The sequence below is a fragment of the Sinohyriopsis cumingii genome, chromosome 5 (assembly GCF_028554795.1).
Source record: "Sinohyriopsis cumingii isolate HCF-2022 chromosome 5, ASM2855479v2, whole genome shotgun sequence".
In the NCBI taxonomy this organism is placed as follows: Eukaryota; Metazoa; Mollusca; class Bivalvia; order Unionida; family Unionidae; genus Sinohyriopsis; species Sinohyriopsis cumingii.
Genome location: NC_142965.1, coordinates 123,765,143 through 123,793,096, shown reverse-complemented (window position 1 = coordinate 123,793,096; position 27,954 = coordinate 123,765,143). Strand labels below are relative to the sequence as shown.

At 34.5% G+C, this 27,954-nt stretch overlaps 1 protein-coding gene across 5 annotated transcripts in view; it reads left to right on the top strand.

Moving 5' to 3' along the window:
- LOC149800117 (ras GTPase-activating protein 3-like) overlaps positions 1–27,954 on the top strand; it is a 132,274-nt gene that overhangs the window by 2,383 nt on the left and 101,937 nt on the right. For all 5 annotated transcript variants that reach the window (XR_016421325.1, XR_016421324.1, XM_089959713.1 and 2 more), the window contains exons 2-3: positions 16,063–16,180; positions 25,764–25,848. Coding sequence is in view for 3 of the 5 variants with exons in the window: in XM_089959713.1 (XP_089815839.1) it covers positions 16,063–16,180; positions 25,764–25,848 (203 nt within the window). In the remaining 2 variants the exon portion in view is untranslated. The remainder of the gene's footprint in view (positions 1–16,062; positions 16,181–25,763; positions 25,849–27,954) is intronic.

Genomic DNA, 27,954 nt, shown 5'->3' with positions numbered 1-27,954 from the left:
CACCCTTTCTTGTGTTACTGCTTATTTGAGCCTAAACACATGACATAAGAATTGTCTTCATTTTATATTGGAATCATCGGGCTTACAAACAAATGACAGCACAGCAACATACACAAGAGTATATGATCATACATGTGAGCAAACCAGGGCCTCAAACCAGTAGATTTGCAAAGTTTGTTCAGCAGTGTTGGTTCTAAACCTGTAGATTTTGTATCAACATAAATTTTATATATTTTAAGGGGACTGAATACAAAACAAGTGTTTCCATTGGCCTTAATATGTTTTTTTTTCTTCATACTATAATAAACAGCAAGTATTGAACATGAATCAGATTCTGATGGAAAATGTTACAATAATTAATAATTAATGAACACGAGGGAGTGTATTGTCAGTTAAATTTTACAGTATTAATAATAAATGAATACCAGTCAGTGTATTATGAATTAAATTTTACAATAATAATAAATGAATACCAGTCAGTGTATTGTCATTTCATTTTCACAGTTTTAATAAATGAATACCATTCAGTGTATTGTAAATTAAATTTTACAATAATAATAAATTAATACCAGTCAGTGTATTGTCATTTCAGTTTCACAGTTTTAAAAAATGAATACCACTCATTGTATTGTAAATTAAATTGTACAATTATAATAAATGAATACCAGTCAGTGTATTATCAATTAAATGAAAAAGGAAGAGCTGTATATCTCATGGTTCACTTCAAAGATTTTGTATAAAATCCACTAGCATTTTTAATTTCCTACACAAGATTAGATTTGTCTGGAAGCACTTTGTATTTTGTGCAGAATAGAGAATGTTGCATTAGAATGTGTGTTGTTGGGAGTGGGCGAGGGTCTGAGTGTGTGTTGTCTTTGAAAGTACATTGGTACTGCAGTATATTTGAATAACTATATAACTAACCATGATCTAGATATTTGTTACTTTGCGCATAAAATAGTTTACAATGGGCCACCATTAATAAAGAAACTTTAGTAGCGGTGAACATTGAGTGGGGGTTTGCAGGTTTTCCACCAGTTTTTATCTAATATCCCTCAAATCTTTACCCTGTGCACTACCCTGTGCATGATTTTTCATCACGAAAAAAATAAATAAAAATGTCAACAACTTTTCATTAGTGGATTTTGTCCATGTCTCTGTTGGCACTATTATTGGCCATAGTTGCGAAAGGTGATAAAAACTATGAAGGTAATGAATTTCTATCTAAAAACAATATATCTTTCAAAGAAAATATTCAAGGTTAGTGGTAGGGGTCTGAATTGTAATGTAAATTATGTAACAGCCATTAGTGTAATCCATGAGACAATGTACATTTAAGGTGTATGATGGCAAATGGAAAATCTTTTGTGATTGGTGTAGTAGAAAACATAAATTCTAACTGTCTCTCTCTGAGAGAAGTGGCTGATTTTCTACACTCTTTTTGAAGAGAAACAATTCTCAATTTCTACTCTTAAGTGCAATCAAGCAACCCTTTCCATTACTCTAAAACATTTTTAAGATTCTGCCATTGGGACATATTTTCACATAGTAGACTGATTCAGGTAATATCAAGCTGCAAAGACCAGTTTCACTCTCAAAGGCATAAATGGAATATCTGTTGTGTCTTGTGGTCTCAGTAATCCCCCCTCCCCATGAGCCTTTCAGATAACTTTACCCTCAAAACAGTCTTCCTGCTTGCAGTAGTGTCCGCGAGATGAAGGAGCTAGCTTTATCCTATGTCCTTAGAGCAAGGTTGTATCAGGTTCAATTTTTGGAATTATGAGTTGGTTTCTTTCCTTTGCAGACCAGGTGTTCTTAGCAAATAAAACCCAGCAGCCTCCATTGGTTGCACTACTTCCGATTGAGATGCCCAGTTGGGTTCTTTTAGGTCTTTATGTTTTTATTTGAGAGCCTCTAAAGGGAGAAGGAAGCATGTTTCCTCATTAAATGTTTTACTTATATTTGAGATCTTTTCTATTTGAATGGCATTAATTATCAAGAGATTTTACCATTCCATTACTATGAGGGCTCTGTCTTTTATGAAAATTAATAAGAATTGAGCTATTACTGTTATATGGGCCTGACTAATTCATTCATCTTTGGAGGATGTGTTGAAAGATGCATTTTAGCACTCTTACACTACTTTTTCCTCCGTTTACCTTGAGCCACTCAGATGGAATCCTTCCCACAGTAGTATCATATTCTTCCAAGAGGTTCAGTATTTATTTCATTAGCTTTTTTCACTAGTTTTTTTTTAGCAAACTGCTAAATCCACCTATGCAATAGAAGCAGATACGGTATTTACTGATATTAAAATGATTTTTGGGGTTAATTGATTAAAATTTAAATTGTTAAAATTTAAAATTACATTTACTGATGCTATACTTATCTGTTGCTAATGCCTAATTCCATTCTCCCATCCCGTCTTGATGTCCCACTATATTAGGCTGTGCCCTAGAAGGGAGTACACATGAGCATCAAAAGTAGCATTTTGCTGAAATCATTTTTCGTTAGTCTTTCCTTTTTATCTCGGCTTCTCTAAAGGGGGTATACTATCTAATCAAAGACTCAAAAGCCAACACTTCCACATTTGATGCCTTTATTGCTTATACCTCAAAAAAATCCTGCATTAGTCTCCAGATTATAACAATAAAGTATTAAATTAACATCGTGTCATGTATAAATACTAGTTTAATCCCCTTATGTGACCGTGCATCATTGCACCAGTTGCAGTGATTGCTGGAACAGTTCTGGTATCCACTAGACTTGGTCTGGCTGGTTTCTGTACTGCACATAAATATCCAAAACAATATTTTAGAATCACATTTATGTTGATGCTATGAGCACTGGTTTCTCTACTGCACATAAATATCCAAAACAGTATTTTAGAATCACATTTATGTTGATGCCATGAGCACTGGTTTCTGTACTGCACATAAATATCCAAAACAGTATTTTAGAATCACATTTATGTTGATGCCATGAGCACTGGTTTCTGTACTGTACATAAATATCCAAACCAATATTTTAGAATCACATTTATGTTGATGCCATGAGCACTGGTTTTTGTACTGTACATAAATATCCAAAACAATATTTTAGAATCACATTTATGTTGATGCCATGAGCACTGGTTTTTGTACTGTACATAAATATCCAAAACAGTATTTTAGAATCACATTTATGTTGATGCCATGAACACTGGTTTTTGTACTGCACATAAATATCCAAAACAATATTTTAGAATCACATTTATGTTGATGCCATGAGCACTGGTTTTTGTACTGTACATAAATATCCAAAAAAGTATTTTAGAATCACATTTATGTTGATGCCATGAACACTGGTTTTTGTACTGCACATAAATATCCAAAACAATATTTTAGAATCACATTTATGTTGATGCCATGTGAGCACTGGCTCAGGAACCTGACGATCCATTCCCCAGTCATAGATCACATGCCTTGCTTTGTACTCAAAGTTTACAGCCGTCGGTGTGAATCGATAGAAGTACAATGAGTAGACGATCTTTATAATTGTAAGGGGCATACATGAGGTTAAATATGAATAATTCACTAGTCTTTCAGCGGCATGAAAATAAATTTCTGCATGTCATCAGTGTTACTGAAGTTTTCTATTTCAAATTAGGGCTTTTTGTTGACAAGCCGGACTGGCACCTACTTAGAATGCATGCAGGTGGGACGTAATCTGACATAAGATTGAGCATGAGACAATCAGATCTTTTTGAGTGCTGTGTTTTAATATTATTAATTGCATGGTGTAGAAATAAAATAAAATTAAAAGTATATTTTTCTGTTGACAAAATAAAACTCATGATTATTGGTCGGTCAGAATTTGACCTGGATCCTTAATAAAATATCAGGAGTAATTGGCCCCATATCCCTGGACAACTATTTTGAACTCAAAGTATGATGCTTCCCCATTTCCATGAATTGGTCATTTGTTGTTTTATAATCTTATAACTGCTACTGAAAATATTTGATTGTAGTCAGTTCTTGGCGCATGAGAATCAGTAATGACATGATTTTTGTATTTTAATTTAGTCAGGACACATCTTTGCTGGAACAAGATTCTTTCACTTATTATGCTAGTAACTTTTATGGGTCCCTTGCACAGTTTTATGAAAAGGGGAGTGCAGCAATTCAGAGTTTGAATTGTTTTGGTTTAACACCATTTTTCAGCATATGATAGGCTGTACATAGCACCCAGTATATTTAGGAGAAAGAACCAAGGAAAACCCAGTTAATAACCACCAACCCATGGGAAGCTACTGGCAAGCTTTCTTACGTACTCATAGTCGCTGCGCCAAGTCTCGAACGAACCCAACCTGACAAAGGTGAAATGTTGGTGAGCTGTAAAGGCAAGCGCCTTAGACCTCCTGGCCACCCAAGACCCCCTGGTCACCCAGGACCCCCTGGTCACCCAGGACCCCCTGGTCACCCAGAACCCCCTGGCCACCAGAACCCCCTGGCCACCCAGAACCCCCTGGCCACCCAGGACCCCCTGGTCACCCAGGACCTCCTGGCCACCTAGGACCCTGATTTAATGTACAGGATTTATCAATAAATTATGTGGGTTCCTGTTGATGAGACATCTCTTTTACTATCAGATGATATGAATTCTCAAGTTAACCAGTGCTCTCATTCGAAATTGTTGCCAATCATGTTTGGGGATTGGGTCTGAGAAGTTTAAACAGTCAATTTTTAAACACATTTTTCATGAAGCTTCATTTTAGCCATACAAGAGCAAGAACTGCTTATTATGACTCTTCCATGAGGCCATAGAAAAAAATATGTTTCTGGTTGGCTGACCATTCACGTTTCTTATTTACTGTAACACCTTTTCCCACATGGTAAAAAAAAAATCAGATTAAATATAATGCCTACCCAAATTTAAAAAACAGTGCAATTGTAATTTTTTTTCTTGTTCTGAGTGATATTTTGCCCTAACTTTATAAAGCAAATTTGGATAATTTGTTTATTTTGCAAAGTGGCTAAGGATAGTGAACATGATTTATCTGGATGTGTTATGAGCTGAGTGCATATTATTTATCACTGAAGAAAAATCAATATTATTTATCACTGAAGAAAAATCAATATTATTGAACAAAAATAGCAGTCTTATGTGCAGGACTTTTACATACCATATACTGTATACTCCGTAATAGTTCAAGTCAAACTGCTTACAACAAAGATCAGTATCTACTGTAGGATAATGTGTCTGCAGATCAGGGTCAATTTTGTGTTACTTCCAGCAAAAGCATTATGCAGCGGCAAATCTGGGTCTATTATGTCCTTTGGGTAGACAGGTGGTAGCAGGGAATTTGTGGGCAACAGGAATCACCACCACAATTCACAGATTTCTAAAAGGTTTTTCGAGTCTCAGGCTCGGCTAACGTTGGTACGTGATAAAGCCTGTCAGTAGCTTCTCGTGGGTTGGTGGTTGTTCCTGGGGTTTTCCAGGGTTCTTCCTTCACCAGTTAAACTGGCTGCCATGTGTAGCCTATCTTGTGCTGAAAAATGGCGTTAAACCCTACAACAACAAAAAAAATCTAAAAAGTTTTATATTTGAATTACTGTTTTTCATCTTAGGGTTTTTGTCAAATTAAGATTATTGTCTTCTTCCAGTTACAGATAAGCATTAGTTTTGTTGCTCTTTCAGTTATGACTGCTCCAGTGCTAGTGGTTAAAGCATCTGCCCCGGATGCAGGAGTTTGTGGGTTTGAACCCTGACCGAGTCATACCAAAGACTTCTAAAAAATGGTAATAACAGTTGCCTTGCTACATGCTCAGCATTAAGAGCTTAGTGTTGGGACTTGTCAGCCTGGTGTCAGGATAATGTGACTGGATGGGACATCATGCTATGTGTCTGCAGCATGATGCCCCAGTGCTAGACATCTCTTTAAACTACCACACTGCAGACATGACTGGAAAATTATTAAAGCCATGTTAAAAATCACACACACATACACACACAATTTTCTGTTAAGGTGGCACTCTACAGTTTTGTATTTTGCATAGGGTTAGGAACTTAAAGAAAAAGAATTTCCCTGGCTTTCCTCACTGGTTATCCTGGCTATTTAAAAAAGACCTTGTATATCTTAGGTATAATCCAAAGAACCTATAATTCCCTTTATTTTGGTATATGATTGATGGGTGTAACATGGGTTATAGAGTATACAGTTTGGCCTTACTCCATATGTGTACCTTTCAAAAGAGTGCTAACTTCACTTGGTTATTTTTACTTCCTGAACTTGAGAGGTAAATTGTATAAAAAAAGAGCTGATAAGTTTTTTTTACATTTTATATCTTTGGTAATTCATTCATTGCACTTTCAGGAGCTGGTATTGTCTAGTCTGTCAAAATTCATTTTCCCTATTTTAATAGCTGCTATGGATAGTGTACTTTAGACCAATTCAGGCTCATTTTTTAGCACAGGGGAGCATTCGTTTTAGTTAGCAGTGTGTTTAAATCATGTACAATTTCCAAAAGTACAATGTTCAAAGAAATATCGTCCACATTACATTAATGTAGCATAGAGGTATGCCACCATTCTCTCCATTGTGCATATTTTAAATGCAAACAACTTCACCATACATACATCACTCTCTTAAAAGTACATAATAACTGGTGAGCACCTCCTAATGACATCACTGTAAGCACCTATCTGACATTAAAAAAATGATATGATTTAATCTTTTCTTTCACACCTAATTGATCACAATCAGGAATGGGGATCACAAAAAAAATGGTTTGTAACAAATTGGCAGAGCTCTAAAATTTTGGATTATTATGGAGGTTATAGTGTGAAAAAGATGAAGTAAGGTAGTAGATGCTTATACAGACAACAGCAGTAGTAATCAACACATCAAACATGTTACCTACGGTTTGAAGTAAACAACAGGTAAATACCAAATGTGAATTTAAACGCCACATGAATACATGTTTTATTACACATGTTAAATATATATTGAAAGTGAGACTACTTATTTCAGAAACAAATTTGCATTTTTGCATTTATAATATAGTTTCAGGTATTAGCACTCGTACAGGATTATAGAGAACAATATAAAATATAAAATATTGAGGGCTTTGACAAATGTACAGTAGTATATCCTTGCTTACAAGTCAAGTTAAAGTATAAAACAACAAAGATCCTGATCCACCATAGCATAATGCACCAGCACCAGGGTCTATGTTGTTTGTTCTACAAATATGACAAGTAATGGTTACACTTTAAGAAGATAAAGTAATTGGCTATGAAATGAGTTGTTATATGAGTGAGTTATTACAGTATTGAGATACTGTTATAATGATAATTTGGTGTTGAACATTTTGATGTTACAACTTAAGAAGTGCTTAACTGTCCATATTTGCTTATAGATCGAGTCCAATTGCAACCTGCATAGACCCAGATCTGCCATTACATAATATCCTGGCAGATCTGGGTCTGTGCAGTTTGTTAGTAGTAATCAGTAGAACAGACAACATAGACCCAGATCTGCAAGTGCATTATGCTGTGGTGGATCAGGATCTGTGTTGTTTGCAGTTTGACTGACTTATAAGCAAGTATATACAGGGATGGTCCTGGCTTTTAAAAAGCTGTCGCCAAAAAAATCGCCAACCTCAATATTTTGTCGCCAATTTTCAAAAAGTGTCGCCAGAACAAGTAGTGTACATTTTTCCAAGTGTTAATTTAGTCTTTTAATGTAACAGGCAATGAAAATTACAAAAGATGGGTTAGTTAATACTCTAATTACAACAAGCATTAACAAAATGTTACAAAGTGTTACATGAAGATCCGTTGCGATCTTAGGGCTGCCCACTTGTTGAATGCAGTTTCAAAGTCAAATTTTTCACATCTGTACATGCTGATTCTCATGAAATTCTCGAGAGATGAGATGCAGAGTTTATTTCAGATGTCAGTTTTTATGAGGTTCATCTTACTGAATCCACGTTCAGTCCACAGTGCTGACAGGTGACACCAGTAGTCTATCAGCAGGTCCCCCCCCCCCATGGCTAGCTTCACAAAGCTTGTAGTGAATTGCTTCCTAAATCCCAAGAATGATCACTGAATGCTGTATAAATTTTCAAGACAAGCAAAATAGGATCACCATTCCCACGAATGAAACTTACACAAGTCGACACCTGGCAATATTGGACCGTATATATAAGCATAAATTCACACCCAATTTAGGGATTCTTTCACTCCCGTATTTTGAGAAATAAATAATTATTGTTAATTATGCAAAACTTGTTTTGTTTTTTTGTTATTTCTTGTTGTGGAGTTTAAGTCTCTGCAGCCGTAACATGGCAAAAGGAAAAGATCAATGAGCAAAATGCTGCACTGGCGACAGATATAATTGTGATTGAGATTTTTTCCATTTGTTTGGTATTTATACGCAGTAGTCAGTACTTCAAAGGTTATCAGTTTTCTATGAAGGTTCAGCAAAACAATTGTATTGGTATATGTAAAAAAAAAAAAAAAAAAAAAAGGAAGGATTGGCCATTCAATTAATTGTATCTGTTCTATTCGCGTCTTCAGAAGTCGGACAGTCGTAGGTATAGTTCGGTAGCATGATTGACTGTATCACAGCATACAGTACTCAGCCCAGATGTCAGCATAAGCAGATTATGATGTAACAATGCACCGTAAAGTTGGGGTTGTCAATACGAACAAAGGATGATTAAGGATCGTTTGTGTAACAGATAGATTCCTATGCATTGCTTAGTCAAGTGTGTGGCTTCCTTTCGTTCTCCCTTATAATTTATCCAGTCCAAATCCATGATTGTATGTACAAATTAAATAACCAAAAAGTCTGTCACCAAAAAAAATCGCCAGATGGGATATTTTTGTCGCCAATAAGGAAAAAAAATCGCAATTTGCGACATTGGCGAAGCCCAGGACGATCCCTGATATATATGGTAAAGCACTTACCAGGTATACTTAAATAACCTCTGATGCTCACCAGGAAGCTGAATAGTAGCTGAAGAAACATTTGACAATATCTAATTAACATATTTTGTTATGTCACTTAAACCCTAACATTCTGAAGGCTGTGTACCACCAACCAGTACTATTGCTGTATGATGTACAGCGACAGTAGCATCTCATTGGACTTTCATACTGTATCTCTGTCACCTTCATAACTGCCATTAAATATCATTCACAAAATTCAAAATGTTATAACTTAACCAGTTTTCAAACATTTTTAATGACCTTGTTTGTGTGCACTAAACATGAACACTACTAGTTCACATGTAGCAAGTAGTCATATCTAATAGACAACACCTATAAGATAAAAAACATAATAATATTATTACAAAAACAAACAAAATGAAATTAGAAAAACATTAAAAAAAATAAAAAACATGCTGACAATATTTCAGGTAGGAAACATTATTAGGTCTTTAAGTTTGTTCTTGCAGTCGAAATAAGTGAGTTTTGAGAGCCCTCTTGAATGTGATCACTGCGTCTTTGTGTCTACGTTCAGTGGGCAATTCATTCCACGTTGCTGGGCCCTGGTGTGCAAAAGAACGCTGTCCATATGACTTTGTTTTCAGAGTGGAAGTAATGAGTATACGATTTGTCAGAAGAAGAGCATAAGTATCTTGCTGGTGTGTACACATGAGTGAGGTCAGATAGGTATGTTGGACTAGAGTCTGACAGTGAAATGTAGCACAGAGAACAAATTTTGTGTTTGATACTGGATCGAATGGATAGCCAGTATAGGGTACAGAGCAGCAGGGAGGTGTGCCCTGATCGTGGTACTCTAAGTATGATCTGAGCCACTGTGTTTTGAACTTTTTAATAAGGACTAGAATTTCATTGTATAATTATTGATATACATTTGCAAGTAATTATGTTTTTTCTGATATTGATTTTATTTTTAAGAACATATTTCATGTAAAAAAGCATGTCTAAGTTTATGAATTTGCAGAAAAATATTTCAAAAACGTTTATCATGTTTCAAATTCGTAAATATTTGGAAGCAAGTTTGATATGCTGAGAACGCAGTTTGAAAGATGCTAGTATTGCCATGTTAAAATGCCTGAACTTTTGACATGGATATTCTATCTCATATAATGTGTATTATATTTGGGCATTTTATATATCCAGTGCCATTACTAAAAAATAATTGACATTTATAATTTATTTTTTAGCTTTTATCTTTTTTAAAAATTATATGCTTTTCTCCTGAAACACTTCCAGATTTAATTACCAAGAGTAGAGAAACAATGACCTTGAGAAACAAAAAAAAACATGTGACTGTTGACCATAAAGTAAAGCTTTGTCTGTAAACTTAACTTTGAAAGTTCTTGGAGGACTTAGGTTACGAGCAAGAGACTTTGAAAATTAATCATGTCATTATATTTAGAATTTGTAAAATATTTTTTATTAGACCATTGTAGAATGGGTAGAATCAACATGATATAAAGTATGGGAGATTGTTTACATAGGTTGTGTTCGTAAACCACCTTAGTGAAATAGTAAACTGTTAAGTTACGTAGGCCAGGTGAGTGATATCAGGCACACTTTGGCCTCTGTTTACTTGTATATTTCTTTTCTTCACAAAAGATTAAGGAATTGAGTATCAAAAAATAGGTAAGTCCTTCATAATCTGGCCCTTTGTATTCAGTATGAACACTGTATATGAACCACATAAAACTGGGTTAACTGCACATAATTTATAGTTCTTGTTTAACAAGTGCTTTGTATATAGCTCAGTTATTCAAACAAGTCATTTGAGGTCATTCAATTGTCACACATGACATTGAATCATGATTTAGTTGCCATGACTACTCATTACACTATATAATGTGGCTTGTTTGTGAAAAGGTCATTCATTTAGCAGTACATAAAATATCAGTGTTCTTAGAGTACATGTTGCCAGCACTTTGGTTAGAAAACTGTTATATTGTTGTAATTGGGTTCCCACACAGGATTTTGCAAAAGAATAAAATCCACACTTTAAAGTAATTCACTGAGGAAGTTGATTGATGACAGAGTACCCTATTTGCCATATATGTTGGGACACCGTATTTGTTGCAACATCATAAAGTAATTTTAAAAGTAACTTTCTGTGAACTGTATGTTCTGGGACACATTGGTTTTTTTTTTTGTTTAGTCATGAGTTGTGGGACACCTTTTAAATCATTCGAAAATTATATGCCAGAAAATGCACTCTGACTGAAATTTTATTTAAAATATGTAAAACTCTCTACAATGGAACAAGATAATTGGGGTGCGAAAATTTGGTTTACGTTAATGTGGGGTGTTACAGTATTTTACTTTTTACATAGAACAATGCATTGGCACATATACGTTTATTTATGTCTAATGTATATCATGAATAGGTATCAACACCATTTACTATCGTGCCGTCATGGCATGCATGCAATTCATCCATAATGCATGTAATTCCTTGAAAAATTGCACACAGATTTAAAATAGTCTATAATTTTGTCACAAATCATTGTGTCAATTCAATGTCTAATATATAGCATGGCATGCAGTTAATCGATAATACATGTAATTCAATTGCAAAATTTGCATACATACTTAAACTATTTAGTAATTTTGTCATAGATGATTATGTGACTGAATTCAATGGGAAAAATTAACAGAATATTAGGTTAAGAAAGACGAAGCATGTGCACAGTTCATTACATTGCAGGGTCTATGAACATTGTACAAATTTCAATCTGCTAAAATTGTATCATGCGTTTCCGTGTACCTTTATCCATTGTAAATTTCCAATAATTAACATTTGTATGCCTATTCATTTAAATGACTACAGCATGAATAATTAATTAACAACACATGCTTTCAGCGTGCATATAGCTTTTATTTCATATATTGTGAATATCAAAAGAAACATGTGAAAAATACTTTTATAAAGATTTTTAAGCTGAATGCATGTGCAATTTCATACCCTTTCAGTTTCCAGCTAATAAAGTGGACATTATTTACTGGTCAATAGATTGTTTCTAATAACACCGCCAAGCCTAGCAAACATGTTGGTGGTTTTCGTTTTTTGATGTTTATTAAATTGTGAGAATCTTTTATCAACCACTGCATTGAAATGGTGCCAATCAGATTTTGAACATGGCCACCATGGCATCCATCTTAAAAATCTTAATGTTGCTCTTCCAAAATAGAAAGTCATATCTGCATAGGATTTCAACAGAAGACTTCTTATGATGTCTAACTGGTACTAAATGAACATCAGTGGAAATCACACTTTAAAAGTTTGCTTGCCAGATGGTATATTGATATTTTCTTCTGAAATAAGGGCAATGGATATATCGAGACCAGACTTGTTTTAAACTCGTCATCTTCTCTGATTCACTATCAGTACTTACGTCACTACACAACAGGAAGTTGAATATCCCACTATTTAACAATATTCTTATCAAGCATATCGAGCTGTGTATCTCACACATGTACAGTGTTGGTTACCCAGACACGTTGGTATTGAAGGTAATGAAAAAGCTGACCATGCATCTAAAATAGCCTTACCTCTTGAACCATCTGATTTTATAATATCACACACTTATTTAAAAAGATCCTTGTTTATTAAGTGGCAGGCATCGTGGAATGGCGCTGTCAATAGCATGCTCAGTGTGATCAAATCTACTTTAGGCAAATGGCCTCCTTCAGTCTGGACCATCCGTAAGGACATTATATTCTTTGCAAAAATTAGAACTGGTGTTCATACCCTTTTCTACATATTAAAGAGCGAAGAACCAACTGAGTACATTTTTGCAATGAACCCTTCACTGTGAAGCACATTATAGATTGTTTCGATCTCCAACCTACACGCTGTTGTTACTCCAGTGTTAAGCAGATGATGGAAATTTTGATACCTTTAAATGTGTCTCTCGTATTTTACATTTCTTCAAGGTGAATATTTATTCTAAAATATAGCTTGTATGCAACCCTATTTTGTTTGAGTATTTTTAACCAATTTTTGTACTGTTGATCATCCTCGTTGATCTTTTATTATCTCATTACCATTTATACATGCCATTTACATTCATGGTTGATGAGGAACCTTAATACTTTTGGAACATGTCATTGTTTTTTGTACGTCTATTGCTTGTTGGTAGAAAAAAACTTTTTGCTGCATGCTATTTTATCTTATAACCTTTTTTGTGACACTATATAGCTGTATAGCGTTGGTGCATCAATCAGTCAATCAGTCAATCAATCAATCAATCAATCAATCAATCAATCCCAAGTGAAAATGGTGCCATTTTGATATCCAGTATTTTCACCACAACAGTTAATTTGAAAATCTAGTTTTTGGTGAAAAATATTGAAGATGTATTTAGCATTCTGCAGTTAAAAAATAGAAATGGTCTTATCGTCAGCCAGTAGAGAATCATTCCTATTTATAGACTATTGCTTTTGCCTACTTTCATATTTATTTACACCCACAAGCCCCTGCCATGCCAAACTGAAATTACTTGAACTGTGAACTCAGTCATCTAAATCTAATTAAATCATATTTTACTGAGTAAATGTGTTGCAGGTTCATTTTGTGCTGACAATTGGCAAAGATAGACTATTGTCATGGATTGACAGTTGACAAAGATAGACTATTGGCTTGGATCATTAAATGGACTATTGGCATGGATGGACTATTAGCAAATATAGACTACTGGCATGGGTGGACTATTAGCAGAGATAGACTATTGACATGGATCGACTATTAGCAAAGATAGACTGTTGGCATGGGTGGACAATTGACAAAGATAGGCTTTTTACATGGATGGACTATTAGCAAAGATAGACTATTGACATGGATCAACTATTAGCAAAGATAGACTGTTGGTATGGATCATGGATGGACTATTGGCAAAGATAGACTATTGACATGGATCGACTATTAGTAAAGATAGACTGTTATCATGGGTAGACCATTGACAAAGATAAGCTTTTTACATGGATGGACTATTAGAAAAGATAGACTATTGACATGGATCAACTATTAGCAAAGATAGACTGTTGGTATGGATCATGGATGGACTATTAGCAAAGATTGACTGTTGGAATGGATTAACTGTTGACAAAGAGGGATTGTTGCCATGGATAGACTGTTGGCAGATTCGTAGTCTATTGGCATGGATGGACTATTAATAAAGAGGGACTATTGGCATGGGTGGACCATTGACCAAGATCGACCATTAGCATAGACAGACTGCTGGCAGAAATGAACTATTGGCATCGATGGACTGTTGGCAATGAATGACAGAAATTATTATCAGCTCAGTTGCAGAAACTGTCTGAAGTGATTGCTCACAAACAAAATTACACAAGCATGTGACTAAGTTAATTTAAATTAGATTTGGATATGTTGAGTCAAAACTTGTACTTTAAAGACTTTGTGGACTTGGGTATGATTCCTATTCTGTACTCATCTTGCTGTATTGTACAGTATCTTTACAACAGTACCTAATAATGTGCCAGCAGATCAGGGTATATTATGTTCTTCAGATTGCTCAAAAGATTCTGCATAGATCTAGGTATTATATACATGTAGTTTGCAGTTGGATTTAACTTGTGCATGCATACACTATGTGTATTAGTGGCATTCATTTTTTTTCCTATTCATCCCCACCTTTACCCCATCCCCACCCCCCTGAGAACCTCACATTCATCAAAATTTCTAATTCTCATTATACTATGAGTTGGTACATAACATGGTCAGCAGTTATAGACTCCAGCTAGTGCATTATAATGAGGGAGAATTGTTTCATGGTCTGGTATGTACCAGTTGTAGACTCCAGATGCTGTGTGATAATGAGGGAGAATTGTGCCATTGTTTATTATTGACACATTGACAGTTATTTACCCCAGCTACAGCATTGACATGGTTCAGTACATAAAACTGCAGTTATTTACCCCAGGTACAGCATTGTATTGAGGGATACTTTTACTATCATTTGGTATATTATATAATTGATAGTTGTAGACCCCAGATGCTGTGTTATAATGAGGGAGAGCAGTGTTATGGTTAAATACATAAAGGTCAGCATTTATAGATCTCAGCTATTGTGTTATAATGAGGGAGAGTATTGCTATGGTTAAATACATAAAAGGTCAGCATTTATAGCTCTCAGCTATTGTGTTTTAATGAGAGAGAGCAGTGTTTTGGTTAAATACATAAAATGTCAGCATTTGTAGATCTCAGCTATTGTGTTATAATGAGGGAGAGCAGTGTTTTGGTTAAATACATAAAATGTCAGCATTTGTAGATCTCAGCTGTTGTGTTATAATGAGGGAGAGCAGTGTTATGGTTAAATACATAAAAGGTCAGCATTTATAGATCTCATATACTGTGTTATAATGAGGGAGAGCAGTGTTATGGTTAAATACATAAAAGGTCAGCAATTATACATCTCATATAAAGTGTTATAATGAGGGAGAGCAGTGTTATGGTTAAACATATAAAAAGGTCAGCATTTATTGATTTCAGCTACAGTGTTATAATGAGGTTCTCCTTATTACTAAAATAATTATATAAGCTTGTAATGTTTAAGATTTATGAGGCCACTTGCTGGACCTATTAGTTTATTGGTATGTATGCCTGACTGAGAGACATGCAAACTAAGTTTGATCCACTAGGGTGACAGATTTGGAACCCCTTATGTTACTTTTGATACTCATTAAGTTCTATGTACCTGACAAGTGATGATGCAGTAGAACATACATTTTGCTGCTCTGAGACGCAGAGAGTGTGATATTCAAGGGTGAATGAAAAATAGGGTGCTGGGGAGGAGTGTAAATGTTGAGGTATATGAAGCCACTTCCTAACCAGCCTAGGTGGTCTGGGCATTTTGTCTTAAGTAGTGGTCAGTGTACCAGTCTGAGAAAGACTATAATAGAGCATGCTCAATGTTCTTGACAGATTTTGAATTTCCTCTTGTTACAGTAATTAGAGGGTTCTTGGTTATATTTCAGAAAGGTTATGGTATAATTGAGATGTTTTTAGTGGGTTCAGAAACAAAATTATATTTGCTTATCTTTGTTTAGGTGAAGCCAAGAATCTGCCTCCCCATTCTGTGACAGGGTCTGGCCGAAACACATTCTGTGCCATCCTTTTGGATCGAGAGGAAATATTTAGAACTGCCACAGTTGAAAAATCTCTTAAGTAAGTCAGACAAGTTGTGTTTGTTCATTTATACCTTCATCATTTTTATAATGAAAAAAAAATTCTGTTTCAGATTCAAGTACATGTAATTCTTCAATTTAATCTGTTCTCCACAAATATTGTGTTTGTCCTTGAAAAGTAATGTTTGTGTCATGAATGTTTCATTATACTTGGAAAGGTTAGCTTTTTCTATTTCCAGTTATGGTACCACTCTGTCCCTAAATGGTAGTTAGTAATCCTAGTGTACATATTGACAAATTATGTTGTTCTTGCAATTTTTTAAAGAGTTTTAGCCCATTGCAGTGTCTGATTCAGCCTTGTTAGCAGAACTAGCTCTTTGATTTTAGTGGAATACTGTGAAACTTAGTACATATTATGGTTATCCTGCGTGTTGCAGTGTCTGATTCAGTCTTGTAAGCAGAACTAACTCTTCTATTTTAGTGAAATACTGTGAAACTTAGTACATACTATGGTTATCCTGTTGACCAGTCACTGTACTGACACTATTTTCAGCCAAATTAAGTGGGTTTTTCCCCAATAAATTCATCTCCATCAAGATGCAGGGTTATGTTGTGGGGAGGAGAGTTTACATGAGTACAGTTCTTACCTTTCCTGTAAATTTTAAATTCTCTTTTCTTTCTATTTTCGAACACTGTTTAATTCTTATCCAATTTTTGCATTGATGAAACAAAGGTATCACTTATTCCATTGTCATCATCAGCAGTGGTTAAGGTTTTGTAACCATGGTAGCTCAGTGGTTAATGTGCTAGAGTTGCATCTGAAAAAATGTGGGTTTGAATCCCACAGTGGTGTGGTATCAATCAGTGTTGGCTACTGTGGCATGTCTCTGGGCAAGACATTTTACTGCATTTGCCTAAATAACCTATCTGTGTTGCTGTGCCACAAAACACCAAAATCAAACTTGATTGTGTAATGTCAAGACACAATCCATTCATCGCTGTCCTCCCTCTTACCTGTTGGTCAAGGTCAGGGTCATTTGAGAAAGAAGACAGCTCAAGCAAGTGCAGCTGTCCTGTTTAAAATAAATTGTAAACATTTACACCATTTAAACATAATTATCAACAGCTACAAGTTTGAAGAAACTTCAGCGAGAGAAAACATATTATGGATTACAAACTGACTCATTTAATTGGGGAGATGAGCAGCATGCATGGAATTTGTGTTTTGAAAACAAGTTCTCATTCTAAAGTGCTTTAAAAATATATTCATGCTTGGATATATATGTAAAAGGGAAACAAATATTCAGATTCATAAGGAAATCTTAGTTGTCCCCCCCTCAGTTAATTGGTTCATCCTTAATGCTCTAATTATTCCATAAATGTTAAATGACAGTGATGTTATTAAGATTAGAGCACGATTCAATTGTACACAAATGAGTTCAATCAGTAATAGTACGTACGTTTTGTTAAAATCAGTACATGTTGACCCAATCGTGCAGGATATATATTCAATGATTTTACTGTTAGTAAAAGTTAATGCCATCAAAATATTACTCATAGAAACAATGCAAAAATTTGCATATTCATTCACTCAGAATTTACAAGTAACAATTTTACAGATATTTTCCTGATTTTCTCTGCATTCATCAACAGTTTGGATATATAGAAATCATTTAGCATCAATGCCAATGCCAACATTATTCACCGCTACAACTATTTTCCCCACATTGCTTGGCTTTGGCACAAAGCAACAGAGGTTATCTCAGAAGGTACTTTTTAGTATAATCAGTCATAACAGATAGAAACATACTTTAAAATTACTGTTTTTTTCTGCCACTTTGTACAAGGGGCATTTAATTTGGTGCAAAACTTTTGAATGCCTCTTCCTTAGCTATATACATGTATAGTGCTGAGAGATCACATCCATACATGATGTACATGGCTATTGTAAGTACATGGCTGCCACTTCACATTTTGTATACCAGGGGTGACAGTTGCTACCACCAATGTAGGAAATCTAAATGGAAGATCGTTTAATGTGCTTACTTTCAGCCATTTTGAATAAGACCAGGGTACAGAGTTATCAGTTTTATTCATCATTTAAACAGCAGGCATGTATTGCAAACATTTACTCGGCTGACGTAAAATGATTTCATTTGCATGTGTAAATGCCAGAACCTTACTGGCAGGCAGGAGTGCAGGTAAGAAATTCCTGTTTTCCTTTATTACAAAAGTTTAAAAACTTTTCTGAAGTATAAATCCATGTCTGATATTTAAGCACAATATCCTTGACACATGTATGAAAAGGACGTCATATTTAAATTTAATAATCGGAGTTGGGATCTTCTTGGTGACTAGTGTAATTTCATGCCATCTTGATCCTCACCAGGTGCTGAAACAGCATTGTGCCATTTGGTATCCTCTACCTGGTTATAGAATTACCCAGTACCAGTTTTTACCTTACCTGGTTTATGACCTTACCTGGTCCTGAAATGGTGCCAGACCATTTTTGCAGCTGATCAGTTACCCCCTTATTTTACTTGCTCCTGAAGTGGTACTGGGCCATTTAGTTAACATACCTGGTCCTGAAGTGGTACTGGGCCATTTAGTTAACATACCAGGTCCTGAAGTGGTACTGGGCCATTTAGTTAACTTACCAGGTCCTGAAGTGGTACTGGGCCATTTAGTTAACATACCTGGTCCTGAAGTAGTACTGGGCCATTTAGTTAACATACCTGGTCCTGAAGTGGTACTGGGCCATTTAGTTAACATACCAGGTCCTGAAGTGGTACTGGGCCATTTAGTTAACATACCTGGTCCTGAAGTGGTACTGGGCCATTTAGTTAACATACCAGGTCCTGAAGTGGTACTGGGCCATTTAGTTAACATACCTGGTCCTGAAGTGGTACTGGGCCATTTAGTTAACATACCAGGTCCTGAAGTGGTATTGGGCCATTTAGTTAACTTACCAGGTCCTGAAGTGGCACTGGGTCATTTAGTTAACATACCAGGTCCTGAAGTGGTACTGGGCCATTTAGTTAACATACCAGGTCCTGAAGTGGTACTGGGCCATTTAGTTAACATACCAGGTCCTGAACGGCACCAGATCATTGCATAACCAGTAAATTATTATGTTCCATCTACCTGTTTCTGAAATGGTTGCTGCATCACTACCCATAATGTTTTGAAAGTGTTACATTTTCAGTGATTTATTAGAAATAACACACATACAGGTAGATCATTGGATAGAAAAATGAATATAACTGTCTGTGTCTCTGTGTGTCTAGCCGTCTCTTTCAATTTTTTTTACACATGTATCTTTAGATATTGACAAGTTTTAAAAAGGCAGCATGAGGTTTTCCATCCATAGAATATCATTCTTTGTTCACACATTATGTAAAGTAATATTTTTACAACAGCTTGGGTTTTTAATAGACAAATAGCAGTAAATACTGTTCATTAGATGGAAACAGGACTGGAATTTCAGGATTGGAGAATTAAGTGAAAAATGGACAGTTATGAAATAGCCTGGTGCCTTTTCAGGCCCATATATGGTATTGTATTGGAAACAGGTATGCTCTAATGTTATGAAATGACCATTTGCCAATTTGAAATGGTACTTGGTTGTGAAATGCTGTGAAACTATGGAGGGGGATTACTGCCATAATTATATGCATGTATTTTCTAATCTTCCTTGATGCATTATTGTAAATTACTGCTTCTAGTCATGAATATTCTATTCTTCATTCATGCAAGCTGTAAATGGCTGCTTGAAAGTGCCTAGATCTACTTTCCTTCTGTGTCATTGTATCTTGCAATTTGCCAACTACTGAACTGATTCTGCAGTTTGTCATATGGCAAATGCTATGTCAGTTATTACAAGTTTTAACATTCTATTTATAAACTTGCTATATCACATGTTATACAAATTGCACCTTCCAAACTCATGACTATATAGCATCAAGCACGTTGAAAGTTAGAATCAAGGAAGTTAGCATAAAATAATGCCTCATTATGACAACAGATGGTGCTGTGACATGTCAATTTCTTACAATATGACTACTTCCCTGACCCTAGCAACAAGAGACTATACCACTTTACGGCATGTTTGGGCGTCTTATTTAAAATATCATTCTAATTAGTCAGCTGATTTCTCATAGTATTAACATTCGGAAGAGAGGTGGCCTGCAAGTAACACAAAACAAATTAAATGTATCGGATTGTATACAGTTAGATGTATTTACACAGTGTTACATTTCTGCTGACCCATTCCATCTCATTTTATTTAAACATTTTGTCTGTTTAATTTACTGCTGCCGCACGGTGGCAGAATAGGGTAGCCGCTTACAAGCAAGATTTAAGGCCCTAATTTGTTTATATATTCTCATTCACAATGTTATCAGTTTAGAGCATAATTATTATTTTAGAGTGCAGTGCAAATTCTGCTTTTTGTAGCAGTAAAGACCTCATAAGGTTTGAGCAAATTGCAGATAATTGCACCTCAAGGCCATACTTTCATTTCTTCTTTAGTCAGAAGAGAGAGAGAGAGAGAGTGCATTACAGAGATGAGGATTCTGTTAATTCTCTCAACCCTATGTAATTAAATTGTACCGTTAATCTGCAGTTTACAGTAGCAGTTTAATTTTATATATATATATATATATATATATATATATATATATATATATATATATATATATATATATATATATATATATATATATATATATATAACAAGAAGTAAGGTAAATAGTCAAATTATACAGAATTTAAATATATGTATGGCATGGATGATTATGCAATAGCCAGCAAGTATATTGTCATTAGTTGTCTCTGACAAGTATGTCATGTCATATCTCCAATGTCATTTTAAATCTCGAATTCCAATACAGTATCAAGAGGAAAATGACTTGAAACAAGGACATCACATACAAAACATATATGTTAAAAAAATATGAACTTATTTCATTATATAAGAAAAGAAATTCTAAGAGTATGAAATATATTTCCTATATGTAAACATGAAGAACACTTCCATACAATTATGAGATGCTTTATTTCGACAGATATCAAACTGGAAACTACATTTTTTTTAATTATTTAAAACCATATTCATCCATATATGTAGCGATATTTATAGTACAGATAAGATGACTGATTGTATGGTACCTCACTGATAGAACATCAGACTCCTTTGGTAGCAATTGTAAAAATATAATATATTGAATATAAATAACATTGCTACCGCCGCCAGTAACCAGCTCAATTTGATTGTATTATTACTGCTACAATACAGTACCAAATGTGCTTGATATATTTGGATATGAAATTAATGTAGTAGTTAAAAAGATTAATACAAATTTTTACATGTATTTTCTACAGCTGTGATTGTTTTCTGTTAGAAAAGAAGACACCCCCCACATAATTTTCTAAAAGACTTGTAAAGAGTTTAAGGCTACTCACAGCTCAGGCTGTTGTAGCATCCACCACCCCACATAAACATCTTCATTTGTCCTTGATTTTATCATTATTTCATCCTGTTCAAAATATAAGTTAATATTGTCATGGCACAAAATATATCAGCACAATACAAGTATGCAATTAAGAAAAATAAATAAATAAAAACAATATAAAGTCTTATGTTTAACTTTTCATAGGAAATGTAAGAGAAAGAAAAGTTTAATTTAAACTGGCATTCATAAAAACAATATTGTTAGATGAATTAGTCTGAAACAAAAGTTATCATACAGGTAGGCAATTATAAAGAACAAATACCTGGATTGTCTTGTTACATTGTTCTAATAGATTTATTTGCCAATCCCTTTTGTTTTTCACTTTCACATGAATAAAACATGAATGAAGACAAGCTTTTCACACAATTTGGCTTTTGGATTGGACATACACTCATCATTGCAAATTCTGAGGAATTAAAACTGTAAATTCTGGATTGGCCCAGACTCATTACCTTTTGTGTACCACATACATTTGTAAAGTATGACTCAAGAACAGTCAGGTTGTATTCGCTAGTGTCTGTTTCAAGAATTAATACCCAAAACCTTTCCATTACTGGATCTGTACTCATATATACACTACAAAAATGCTCACTTTTTGGAGAATTTATTTTGCGGGCAATACAAAAGGTTGTTTGCACTTGCTATGAGCAAAAAACCATGAAAAGGATTATATTTTATTTGCTAATTTGTTATATCTGATACTATGACCTTCACAAAACCATTATATTTATGAACCTGAGATGAAATTTTAAATTTGACCTCTTATTCGTAATGTACCAGAGAAAGAGAGAGAGAGAGAGATTCATAAGTAAGTTAGTTTCTTCATAGAAAAATAGAAACCACTAGCCAATTTCTGACTGCATTTGTAATATATACCAGAGAGAGAGAGAGAGAGAAGAGAGAGAAAGAAAGAGGTAAAGAGATATTCATAAGTAAGTTAGTTTCTTCACAGAATAATAGGAACCACTAGCCAATTTCTGACTGCAGTTGTAAGATATCTAAGCAGAAAGTAACAGCTACTCTATAAGCATGCAAATCATTTTAATGTGAGTTATAGGTCCCCAAGTACTATTCTTCAGAGAAGACACAAGACAGGGTTTTAGAAATTAAAGCCACACAAGTACCAGTTTATTACTTTGTGAAAAATGGGGTCATTATGAGAAAATGGAGACACTACACCTGATGTGCCTGCTGGTGATGATTGGTCAGTGAGCAATGAAATTGTTGTTCTCAAGTCATATAGACAGGAAATGCATAACCTAGCCCATACAACTCCTTAAGCTGGTCATTTTGTTGTCAATAAGACTTATCACAAGATCCTGAATCATTTCTATTTGCTGAAAATTAAAAGTGATGTTTATAAGTACCGTAGATCCTTTCACACTTGTCAAATGGTAGGAAATCCCAATCAGAAGATATCTAAGGCACATCTGCAATATATTCCTGCATTTGACCATTTGACAAGCCATTTAACAGAAAAATGGTAGACTGTCGGTTCCTTACCTAATACCTAATACAAGTATACCAATACTTGTTGACCATAATGTGCATGTTTTCAAGATTTCCATAGTTCTAAAAAGTTTAGGCAATGTTTCTAAAACTTGTTTACCTCCCCCAAATCTGTCCAGCAGATTTGAGATTTTATGTTTGATTATTTCCAACAACTTATGCATAAATTAGCCATCCAGCAATTTAATTTTTCCTTCTGTCACCCTGAAAGTAATGGGGCTAGCTCAAAACTGCCTGAAAACACTTTCACCTACCTGGGATACATGGATACCATTATATTGAATCAAACCTTTAAAAAAACAGTGATTGGTAAAATCCTGCATTGTATAATTATCGAGTAAGATCAGGAAAGTTTTTTCCTCATTGATATTTATCAACATTTGAAAGACCCGATGACTACCCTGAAACAACAAAAAGACTGTCCCAAAACACCCTCAACTATCCAGGATATATGTAGGCAATTAAATAGAATAAAACCAAATAAAAAGACAGTGATCTGTAAAATTCTACCCTGTATAATTATTGAGTAAGATCAGTAGAGTTTATTCTTTTGTTGATACTTGCTGAAGACTGTCCCAAAACACACTCATCAACCCAGGATACATGTATACAGTTACAATGACTTAATGAAATATGCAGTTTTGGTGCATTCTCTCTCTCTCTTTCTCTCTCTCTTTCTTTGATCATAGATTATTCACTAAACTACTTTCATACTGCAAAAAAGGAGCACAATTAACAAGTCAGAATTATGCGTCGCTACATTTATATTTCAAAAATTCTTAAAAGCTTTTTTTAATCTTTAATGTGACAAAGAGCAGCTGAATAATTAGACCCTAACAGTGTTATATTTATATTTTTAAAATTCTTAAACGAAATTATTAATTTTAATTGGTTTGATAATGGTAAGAATTACAATAAATAAAAGTAGAATCTCTTGTAACATCTTTTTTTTCTGATTATATCCACTTTTAGAGACAAAAGTTTTAAAGGATGAAAACCAGTTTTAAAGCCAGTTGATGGGTTTTGTTTATAAATACATTAACAATGCAGATTAAGTATTGGAAAACAATTGCACACTAAATCTAATACTTCTAATCGCAAAAAACATTTTTATCGCGATACAAACATGATTTTCCACAGTTTGATTAGTTTGGTTTTTGCGGCAAAATTTGTTCCAAAATGAAGATCGTGATAAATATAAGAAAACCTTTAAGGAATGCTTAATTTTTGTAATGTCATTTTACCTATAAACTTTTTTTATGTGCTGTTGGTGTTGCTCTGGAACATTTTATTTTCGCAGGAGCTTATGTACAATAGTATCACAGGAAAAGATAGACGTCTGTTAGGTGCATCAAAATGGGTGACGTACAATACGATCCTTACAACCAGGGGTCTTCGGATGAAAGCTTGTTAAGAAGAGAATGAGGGAATATATCATTGTCATTTCTGATCCTTACTTGTCTAAAATAACTAATGTTTCCAAATTAATGTTGTTGTTGTTGTTCTAGGGTTTGACGCCATTTTTCAGCACAAGATAGGCTATACATGGCGGCCAGTATAACTGGTGGAGGAAGAACCCTGGAAAACCCAGGGAAGAACCACCGACCCACGAGAATCTACTGGCAGGCTTTCCCACGTACCCACGCTAGCCGAGTTCCAAATTAATGCGAGATATTACTAAGAAGTAGATTTCTTAAACGGCGAAGGCAAATACTAAGTGGGTCAAAACGAGGGTTGAAAAAGTTGGACGTGTTAGCGTTTTTGTTTTCGTAAGGTGATATAAATCACTTAGATCTTCGAGAAAGCATATGGTTTTAGAGACGATTAAAACTTTGTTGCTAACATACACCTTGAAAAAGGGACTGAAAGAGTTATTGACACAAAATGAATGCTGTAAAGCTCAGTGGGGGGCATTCATTATTTTTTGTAAAGGAAAAACTTTAGAAATTTAGAGCACTGTCTGTTGTCATAATGTCATGCTAATCTCTAGCATGCCATTATGACAACAGATGGCAACATGAGTTGGACAACAAAGACGATACTGATAAACCTTAGTATTTACATTGTTTCAAGGCAAAATCAGTATGAAAACAGCAGTTGGAATGATGTGATTGTAAAGTTCATAAACAGAATATACAAAACTTGTGATAACTGACATAGTGTTTGTCATATGACAAACTACTAAGTCAGTTCATTAGTTTTCAAATCGCAAGATACAATGACACAGAAGAAAAGGAGATCAAATAACTTGCAAACAACCATTTACAGCTTTGATCAATGAAAAATAGAAAATTCGCGACTAGAATTATGAATATTTCACTTGCAAGCAGTCATTTACAATAATGCAGAAGGAAAGTAGCACTGCAAACTGCCACATACAATTTGCATCAATGAAAATACAACATACATTGATAGAATTATGAAAGCAGCACTTGCAAGCAGCCATTTACAGTAATGCATCAAGGAAGATTAGGAAATACATGTATATAATTATGGCGGTAATCCACCTCCATATGAAACACATATATGGCTTTCTTCATTCATGAATGGTAGGAAATTAGAATCAGGTTGATTTAATATCTATTCATGCTTGTATTTCAGTCCCTTCTTTGGAGAGGAGTTTCATGGGGAAATACCCCGCAAATTCCGGTACCTTTCCTTTTACATCTATGACAAGAATGATAAGGTTTGTGTTCTTGCAGGTACTCTTTAACTGCAACTTCAGACTTTGATTTTAAAAGATTTCTCTGTGCCATCTTATTTAGGTTTATGGATTGTAATAACCCATAAGCAGAAAAATAGAATACATTTAGTACTTCATCTATATAACACACTATTGTACTCTATCCATAATGACTTAATCCATAATGACTTAATCCATTATTACTTAATCCACATTGAAATCTCTTTAAGTACACTTCAAATGTAGTTAGAACCAAGAGGGCAAGGATTTGTATATAAGGAAAATATCATTTTTTTTAAACTTAATGTATGAACAATATCCATTCATAAAAAAAATGTTCTAGATAAGCTGTGTATTACGCACATGTTATGCAAATAAATGGACTAAGCTTGCATAAAGAAAGTATTAAATGTGTTCAGAAATTTAAAAAGAATTTACTTTTAACTTTTAATTTTTTACCTAAAATATGCTAGTGTATTGCTCTTGTGTATTGCTCTTGCCACATTCAGTATTTTAAGATGGTGCAATTAGTCAATATATGTTATGCTGTTGGGCAAGAGCCACATGTTGTTTGAAGTGATAGAATTTTATCATTGTGAGAACACTGATATAGCTTTATAATTGAATGCAACTCTGTACTAGTCTTGGTCGCTAAGGTGTTTGACATATTTGAAAAGTCATGATTAATGCTTTCATGATTATGACTCAGTCTCGTATGTTTTATCATGACTCAGTCTGGTGTTTGTTTTTTCACCTACTTTATTATTATATGTTTGTGTTTTGACTCATTCTGGTATTGTTTGTTTGTATTTGGCCTAGTGTGGTATCACACATTTGTGTTCTCACTCAGTCTCTTGTCATATGTTCATTTTTCACAAAGTCTCATGTCAGATACTTGTGCTTTGACTCTGTCCATGGCCTAAGTGTTTAGAGCATCTGCCTCAGATATGGGAGTTAGTGGGGTCGAACCCCTGTCAAGTCATACCAAAGACATAAAAATGGTACTAGCAGCTGCCTTGCTTGGTGCTCAGCATTAAGAGGTTACTGTTAGGACTAGACGGCCTGGTGTCAGGATAATGTGACTGGGTGGGACATGATGCTACATGTGTGTGGCATGATGCCCCAGTGCTGGACATCACTGTCAACTGCTACACTATAGTTATTGTAGTGAGATGACTGAAAATGATTAAAGCTATATTAAAGGTCCAAAACACAAACACACACACACACACACACACACACACACACACACTGACTCAGTCTGGTATATGTTTGTATTTTGACTCAGTCTGGAATAATATGATTGCGTAATGATGCAATCTGGTATCATGTTTGTGTTATGACTCAGTCTGGTACCATATCTTTGTGTTAACTCTATCTTTTGTGACATGTTTGTTTTGTAACTCAGTCTTTTATGATGTTTGTGTTATAACTCAGTCTGGTATCATATGTTTGTGTTTTGCATAAGTCTGGTATCATATGTTTGTGTTATAACTCTGTCTAGTATCATACATTGATGTTTTGACATGTTGGTAGATATGGTGGTGTAATGACACAGTCTGGTATGATATGTTTGTTTTATGACTTGTCCTTGCATCATATGTTGGTGTTTTTAATCAGTCTGATTTTATATGTATTATCACTGAGCCTAGTATCATTCATATATATATATATATATATATATATATATATATATATATATATATATATATATATATATATATCATAGCTCAGTCTTATATATCTTGACTAATAGAAAAAAGTGAGAAGCAACAGGCTTTGTAAAACTCAACAGTAATTATTTTTCCTATTCTACAAAGTGAAAATGTAAAAATGGGACTTATGGTATTGTGAATTAAATCCCAAATAATCCTAGAATTAAGACACGAGCCCTAATGAATAAAGTTTTGAACAAACTTTTGTGGAAATCCAAATTAAATCCGGTGCTGGAAGTGTTGATGTGTCTTTTTTCTAAACAAAATGAACTTAATTTTGGACAAGGTCATGCTTAACATACACATTATGAATAGCATATAATGAAATAAAAGGGAAAACTAAAACAAAACTCGTAACAAACAATCTAAATTAAATATACATATCATGTCTTTG